Source organism: Trachurus japonicus, chromosome 3 (assembly GCF_045865225.1).
Source record: "Trachurus japonicus isolate A0001 chromosome 3, Traja_1.0".
NCBI lineage: Eukaryota > Metazoa > Chordata > Actinopteri > Carangiformes > Carangidae > Trachurus > Trachurus japonicus.
This window is the reverse complement of record NC_140909.1, coordinates 7,562,623-7,570,826: the sequence shown is the minus strand read 5'-3', so window position 1 is coordinate 7,570,826 and position 8,204 is coordinate 7,562,623. Positions and strand designations below refer to the sequence as shown.

The 8,204-nt window shown below is 43.2% G+C and overlaps 1 protein-coding gene across 1 annotated transcript; it reads left to right on the top strand.

The window, feature by feature from the left end:
• The first annotated feature begins 260 nt into the window (after positions 1-260).
• ca7 (carbonic anhydrase VII) lies at positions 261-7,376 on the top strand. Its single transcript, XM_085806146.1, has 7 exons — positions 261-459; positions 1,633-1,830; positions 3,494-3,612; positions 3,835-3,930; positions 4,130-4,192; positions 4,294-4,449; positions 6,965-7,376. The coding sequence occupies exons 1-7, from the start codon at positions 423-425 to the stop codon at positions 7,082-7,084; spliced, it is 789 nt and encodes a 262-aa protein (XP_085662272.1). The 5' UTR covers positions 261-422; the 3' UTR covers positions 7,085-7,376.
• The last annotated feature ends 828 nt before the right edge of the window (positions 7,377-8,204 follow it).

Below are 8,204 nucleotides of genomic sequence, written 5' to 3'. Positions count from 1 at the left end.
AGTGGATTCGCCTGAATAGAGCAGTCATTCATTATCATTTATAGTGTAAAAACACGTCAGCCATATTTTTATAATCCTATTATAATCCTATAATCAATAGATCCGAAAAGGACCAACCTAATGCGATGACAGTAGACAACAAGATTAGTTTAAAAAATCCCGACAGGTGGAGAGAGAGAGAGAGAGAGAGAGAGAGAGAGAGAGAGAGAGAGAGAGAGAGAGAGAGAGAGAGAGAGAGAGAGAGAGAGTAGGCGTGGAGAGGCGTGTCACGAAAGGGATAATTGCCCTTCCCCTTTGGCCACTACATAAACTCAATTGTAATCAATAGCTGCATTCACTGATGTCCGTCCTCCACGTGCGTACCGGGGTGAAAGAGTCACACAGCGACCGCGCAGTTACACTCGGATCCACAAACAGGGACAATGACAGGGAATCACTGGGGATATGGAAAAGAGGACGGTAAGATCCTGGTCTACAGCATCCCCAGCTCCTGGACGAGTCTGTGCTGCTGTCGCATCTATAGGTCTAGTGGAGGGACAATCCACGCTGCAGGCTGCCTGCTGCCTGCACAATACATGTTTGCTGTTATTTCGTTTTGCTGAAGCCACTGCGTGTTTTATACAGAGCAGGAACGGACTAGCTGTTTAAATGGCTCTTAATGCGAGATTAGTCCCGTGCTTAAAGGGATGACTGCTGTAACCTCAACCTGACTTTCCACTAGATTTGTCCCTGCAGCTCCTGGGTGAAAAACACTGCACTGACTCCTGGCCAAGGCCAAGTATATGCTCAGTGAGCACCTAATTGGGAACACCTGTACACCTTGTTATTCATGCAAATAGACTCATCAGACAATTTTGTGATAGCAGTGCGATTAATGTTCACATCAAACAGCAGAATATGGGAGAATGTGATCTTGGTAATTGTGACCGCAGCAGTTACAGTGGCAGAAAAGATACCCATGTTGATGAGAGAGGTCAGAGGAGAGTGACCAGACTGGTTCAACCAAAACAGAAACCTGACGAGTTGTAGATCCACTGCAGACCAGGCTCATCTGGACTGAAACCATCACCATGGACCCAAACTTTCTTGTTTTCAAATGCCAAAGAACTCTCGACTGTGCACCTCCAAATTATATGGTGTCATCATGTGATATCTAGTCTCACATGCACCAGATTATCAAAGTAACGTCTCTAACATCATGTGGAATCCATAGCATGAAGACCTGAGGCTGCTTTGGTAGGGAAGAGTGGCTCTGCACAGTGTTAGTGTCAGTATAGGCTACTACAGTGCTTGCTCACTGAGTACATGTTTTAAATTGCTCTGTTTAATAAGTAGCATCATTTACTTTGATCACTAAACAGGATGGCAATTTCTTGTTGATTCTTGGTTTAATTTTACTTGACAAGGCACAAATCTAAGGAGGAACCTGCAGTGTGGTTCACAGAACTAAATTACATGTGCAACATTACATTAAAACAAATTATTCTAATATTATTCGTAAGGAAGATTTTTTTTTTTCTTACCAGGTGACAGTTAAATCTTTTGTTTATTTTGTTCCAGATTTTTGGAGGTGGACGCATACAGTATTAAAGTCTTAAAAAGTTCTGTTTGTTTCCTATCTTATATGTCAAGGTCCTTCTGTATGGCACAAAAACTACCCCGTTGCCGAGGGGGACCGCCAGTCTCCCATTGACATCATACCCACTCAGGCTTCACATGACTCCAGTCTGGGTCCCATCGTCCTGAACTACGATCAGTGCACCTCCACCAACATCTCCAACAACGGACACTCTATGGTTGTAGAGTTTGACGACTCTGATGACCGTTCAGGTAAGAAAATCTTGACTTTTTTTTTTTTACAAGCACATCTGCACACAAACACACTAACCACTGTGAGTAATGTCTTGGCCGGTACTCTGTGCATTGATTATGATATGACCTATACTGTCTTTCTTGTAATTATGGGGGTGTAGAGTTTAGGGATGCTCTGATATCTGTTGTCAGCCACATGCAGTGGAAGTCTGTGTTGAAAATTCACCTTGAACAAACATAGACTTGAAAGTTGGGATTACGTTGATTTTCAAAAAGTGCAAACCATGTGCATAACCGCCCATAATCAAAGGTTGACAGTAATCCTCTGATTATGCTGCAGGGAAGTGCATCTAGCAGTTAAGTGTATGAGTATCTGTCTACCGGACAACAGATAGACTAACCTTAGCTTTTCTCAGTGGTTATTATGACCTTATTTGCTTTTATCACTGGGTGGATCCATGGTAACCACCCATCATTACCATGAATGATAAGCTCAGAAATCTGGGTTTGTTTGGATCAGTTTCCACAGAGCAAGCGAGCGAGCAGCTATCAGTGCAAATAATTAATGACGGAGGAGACCTGCAGGGAAACTGTTGCTGCTCTTCCTCACTGTTTTCCCCGGAGTTCAAATGAGGCGCGCAAATCCTCTAAACCTGCTGTTGTCAGTTTGCGGCTTATGGCCGGGTCTTTGCATATACACACAGGCATATATTCTCAAATGACAGTGTCACTGCTAAAATAACAAGGATGGGTTAGAATAAATACGTTTTCCTTTTACAGCCGGTGTAGATGTGGTGATGTCATAGCAACAATCTGCCTCTGATATTAGACTAATAAACATGACAGGACCAGAACAGCCAGTCAAGTCATTAATGTATTTCTTTCCTGAGGCAGTCATTGATTAATATTCAGGGATTTACACTATTATTATTGCTTTTGACTATCTGATTCAGCACATCAGCTATTTATAAGTGGCTATCTGCACCTCATTGACAGTAAATAGTCTATCATGTCTAAATATAGCCCTTTATTTTCCTTCATAAGATCCTTTTGTTCTTGTCCTACATTTGTATTGTAAGAAGAAGGAGTTGAGCGCTTTGCTTTTTGTGCCATTCCTCTCTCGTTAATCTGACCTGGACTGGTGTGGCCTGTTTGTCAGAAAGATGTCAGCGGCATCACAATGAATAACAATCAGATTAGCCAAGAAGTCCTTGCCCAGCAGTGAAGATCACTGGCTGCATGAGGCAGCAGTCTGCACTGCCCTGATAATGGATTGTTTTAATTTTAAGATATAAATTAAAGATTCTATTAATACACCATGGCTGATGGACCTGAGTACAAAGTTAAATAAAACCTAAAGTAGCTTTAGCATCGTCCTGTGTGGTGGAGGAGGACTGGCTATTTGCATCTCGAACTAACTGCATCCTGTTCAGACTCGGCTCTAATGATAGATTTGTTAGTGAGGCAGTCTGTGCTTGTGCTCATGTCTCGGTTTCGAGTGAGAAATGTGATGGTTGACTCATCTTGTGGTGTTTGTGGTTCAGTGACACAATAATGTTTGAAGACTACAAACATGATGCTGGAACACGGTTTGCCCAACCCCCACAGAGGAGTACTGGTGTAGGTGTGTGTGAATACCCTTATTCTTCTCTTTTTTGATGCCTCTGCTCATCCTCCTCAGTGATCCAGGGAGGCCCTCTGGACAACCCCTACAGACTGAAACAGTTTCACTTCCACTGGGGCGGAAAGGGCTGCCATGGCTCTGAGCACACCGTTGCAGGAACTAGCTACGCATCTGAGGTGAGCGTTGTGGGGTTTGACACTTAAGTTTGTGATTGTCGCATAAAGAAAAACACACAGACTAACACACTTAATAAATGTGACAGCGACAAATATCTCAGTAAAATTCCAGATTTTTGTTTTCTTTTGTCTTCAAACCCACTTCAGGTTGTCGATAACTTCAGATAAACCAGTTTTTCTTCTGTTTGTCTCTCTCTCTCTCCTCCTGTTTCTGCCCTGTAGCTTCACTTAGTACACTGGAACGCCGTCAAGTACAAAACGTTTGGGGAGGCGGCATCAGCTCCCGACGGCCTCGCTGTCCTCGGCATCTTTTTAGATGTAAGATTTCTCTCTTAAGTGCTGCCCTGATTTCTTTCCCTTTGCACCCCCTTAACAGTTGTTATGAAGTCAGGCCAACTTGGAACAGAAGCAAAGATGAAACTGTGTTGATATTTTGTAGATTAAACCAAGTGTATATATGTGGATTTTCCCTCAAAGTCACTGATCACATTCAAAAACAGTCTGTCTGTTATGAAAGACAGGTGACGACCACAGATGGCTCCACATGATCACAGATGCTCTGTACATGGTGAAATTTAAGGTCAGTACTAGCGTTGTTTTTATTAAATTATTAAATGTATTTTTTTTTCTCCTGTGGGTTTTTATGACCTTGCTCTGAGTAATATAAATATTCCATTACAGGGCAGCGGCACAGATTTCAAAGGTTTCAACCCCAAGTGCCTCCTACCCAGCAGCCTCCACTACTGGACCTACCTGGGCTCTCTGACCACGCCCCCACTACATGAAAGCGTCACCTGGATTGTCCTGAAGGAGCCAATCATCGTGTCTGAAAAGCAGGTGCATGTTGGAAAAAATGTTCCCTTAAAGGGATAGTTCAACATTTTGGCAAATTGACCCATTGCCATAATAGTCATAGCAGTAGGTTCGTTACCTTTTATTTGTCGGTGCAAGCTATTTTTAGAACGGCAGTGATGAGTTTGATGAGGGAAACCAAGAAATCCCATTATCTCTGTAGCGTAGCTCTGAGAAGCTCGCCGCTCGGCTTGGCTGTTCTAAGAAACAGCTTGCACCGACAAATAAAGGTAACGAACCTACTGCTATGACTATAGCGATTATGGCAATGGGCCAATTTCCCAAAATGCTGAACTATCCCTTTAACCACAGCACATGTCAGATTTCCAGAGCATCTCTCTCTTGGAAACCGTAGCACATCAACACAGAGAATAACATGAAATATAATGATGTCATAGTCGAGGAAAAAGATCTGGTTACTTCCATCACTCAGCACATAAAACTCATGTCTGTAGTAGCAGTTTACTGTTTTTAGATCGTGCGGCACAGCCATTCATAAACGGCATTAACCCCAATCTAGCTATCTTGGCTGCAGGCCAGTAGTAGGAAACCTCTCGGGCACAAGGTCTATATTTGCCCCGACTAAGACTAGATCTACCATCGGGGTTTAAAAATAGACGGTTACAGCACCACACATGCACAAATCAAACAGCTCTCATTCATAATGAATACAAAATAGAGGGGGGGGGTCATGAGTCAAATGGATATTGCTATCTAGAATAACAGAGATTTGACAAACTCAAGCAATCAAGAAAGCATGATGCATGCTGGGCTCTGAGTGCTGCTGATTAGTTTCACACATTTACTGTGGCCAGTGATGTGCACTCATATTTTTTTCAGGCTGCAGTTTTCAAATGTATAAAAAAAGAGGCTCTCTGAAATGACCTCTGAGACTCAAATGGCACCGTTGCACCCAGTTACACTCGGGAGTCGGAAATGTCACGTTTTATCTGTGAGTGGAGGTTAAGGCACTGATGCTGCACTTGATCAGTCAGTTGTGAAATCCCTGCTTCCTGGCCTGTGTGATGTTAATGATGGCCGTGCTCCGCTGTGCTCCGGGGAGCCGCTGGCTTCTTTTTTTTGTTGTCAAACCACGGTTCAGCATCACTGGATCAGTATGCCAACATTTCAGCAGACGTACAGGGCGGTGCGTGGCGGAGGGGTTTACCTCTGCGCTGTCGCATTCCCAGGACCGTTTGGCTTAAGTCTGGTGCTATATTTAGATGCCACAACAAGGAGGTGCACATCATTCATGGGGGATGCCCTGTTAGGGTTGACTTGTTTTTTTTTATCCACCCCTCTTAGCGCTGAACTTAATCAGAAAGTTTAGGTCTGATAACCCCGTCTTGCTGACAAGTTAAGCTGACTAACTGGACGTGTGCTGCACATGCCTTCTAGGTCTCCCTGCGCGCCAGCCCTCTGGCGACTGCTGCCAGACTTTTGGATTATGCTCTCTCACTCTGATCTTTTCAAGTCTAGTTCTCCATATTTAACTCCAGGACTATACAAGAGGAACCAGGGCTTGTAATGACGGTGGCACCTTGGGTCTAGTCATGAGCGATCCGTCTGTAGCTTAGCTGGGGGGCGGGGGGTTGAGGTGTAAGCTCGGCAACTGGCTCCACAGCCTGTGACTCAAGGCCTCAAGCCTTTGATCCCCTCCAGCTGATTATCCTGATGGATGGATGACTGCATGGGTACAGGGCTTTAATTGAGAAATGCTTGCATGGAGACCCAACGGGGAAAAGCCCTTATGTAACGGGATATTTTGTTTTTCATAACCCCCATATAATAAAAAAGCTAAAAGGGAAGTTCAGAGAGGAGTGCAGTGTGTGGGTAGTTCGAGTTAAGTCGCAATATTCAGTGTTTTTCAAGTGACATAAAAGGAACATAAAAAAAAAGAAAAGAAAAGAAAAGCCAACCTGATATTATTCCTCTATGCCCCAAAGCTCCATGGTTGTGTTTTTTAATAGTTTTAGACAGCAATGATTTGCATCACTGCACATGACATGTTTCATGTTTCTTCATTAGGCTGCAAAGAAAATTAGCATTGATGTTTGTACTGAGTCGACCCTATGTGCAGCATCCTGCTAGTATAAATATTCATCAGAGCAAAACTACTGCTGGAAATGGCCCACAACAAATGCACTATTTGTACTGTCTGCCAGAAAATCAGAACACAGTTGTTGGCCTGTGAATATTCTCATTTGTCCAGGTCATGGTTATAACCAAGTCCAGTTGCATTCGATTTAAATTTCCTTGAGAGAACACAGTAGTGTTTTTTTTGTTTTGTTTTTTATTTACGTAGGAACAAATGGGATGAAAGAAGTCAGAAATTATGCAGAGATGGAGCAATCATTTGTTAGTTTTTATCTTGTAATGTGATTTGTTGACAATAATTTCAGCAGGGTTGTGCACAATACCTGTTTTTAACCCCCAAAAAATCTAACTGTGTGCAAAAATATTAAAGCAAGGTCCTGTCTTTTTGTCTCTCTCGGTGCAGCTGGGCAAGTTTAGGATGCTGCTGTTCAATGGAGAGGAAGAGGATCAGAGGATACGCATGGAAAACAACTTCAGGCCTCCTCAGCCTCTCAAAGGCAGGAAAGTGCGCTCCTCCAATTAACGTGACCTCAGGGGATCTGAAATCGTAGATGACAAAGGATCTTTTAGACAACAGTGAATGCATTAAACTGAGTGTAATGTTTACCTCATGGTAGCTTATCCTGAGGAGGGATTTCTTGATTTACTTTGTACAGAAGAGGGGGAGAAAAAAGTTCAGGGAAAAAAGGAAAAAAAAAAACTCATCACTGCCGCCACATTGAGATGCACATTTCCCTCTGCTGGTCAGAAGCTTCACCGGCAGAGGGATGACTCAGATTCTGAATGATTTTAGGGAAAAAATAAAATGGATGTTATGAAGCAATAATATTAGCATCAGCACGTTTATTGTTGGACTATGTGCTATATGGATACATGATCTTATTATGAACTATACATGAAGATTCAAAGGTTGGAGATACTGATACTGTACTGTCACAAGCTTTTTAAGGACAACTGTTGCTGAGGCAACGAGGTGCTACATCAACTCGCAGCAAACTCTTGCAAGGTGCTATTGTGTGTATGTAACTGATTAATCCGTAAACCAGTCTGTTGCTGTGTGTGCACCGGTGTCGCACCAACCCTGCTGTCTGCAGAGCCACAGCCTCGGCCTCTGCACTGATCCCAACTGATCCCTCTTAGATCCAGCCTGTTGCTGGTGGATTCCCAGTCCCTCTGGCCACAGAGCTCTCCCAGTCCAGATATCCCAACTGGAGGTGGGATTGGATTAGGGCTGCATTTGCTTTAACTGGTCTGTTTGGCCTTGGCGGAGGGCATGAAAGTCTCGGATCCTGTAGAGCTCAAGAGACTTGAGATTTTCACCCCCAGCAGGCTGATTTATTATTTTTAGCATTCCCCCCCAGATTTAATAAAAATCCGCCCTCGCAATTTCTCATGAGATTTATTAAACTTCAGTCCAAACAAGATCCTAATCAACTAATATATTGAGGGGGAAAACAATCTCTGAATCTTTTGTTTTTAAGATTTTCATTATGAGAGTAAAATGTGTCCTATCTTAAGTCTCATGTTTCCTGGTGCAGCGTCTCCACCACAGACAGGAGGTAATGCACATTGTTATTAATGGCTCACCTCTGAGGCTGCACATGTAAGGAAAATCTATGCACAGTCCACTATGTGAATACCTG

What these genes read in the sequence shown, in the direction of transcription:
- ca7 (XM_085806146.1), top strand. Translation starts at nt 423, where the DNA reads ATGACAGGGAATCACTGGGGATATGGAAAAGAGGACG. An exon ending in GAACTAGCTACGCATCTGAG is followed by an intron (nt 3,613 to 3,834) that starts GTGAGCGTTGTG and finishes TCTGCCCTGTAG; the next exon opens with CTTCACTTAGTACACTGGAA. An exon ending in TGTACATGGTGAAATTTAAG is followed by an intron (nt 4,193 to 4,293) that starts GTCAGTACTAGC and finishes ATTCCATTACAG; the next exon opens with GGCAGCGGCACAGATTTCAA.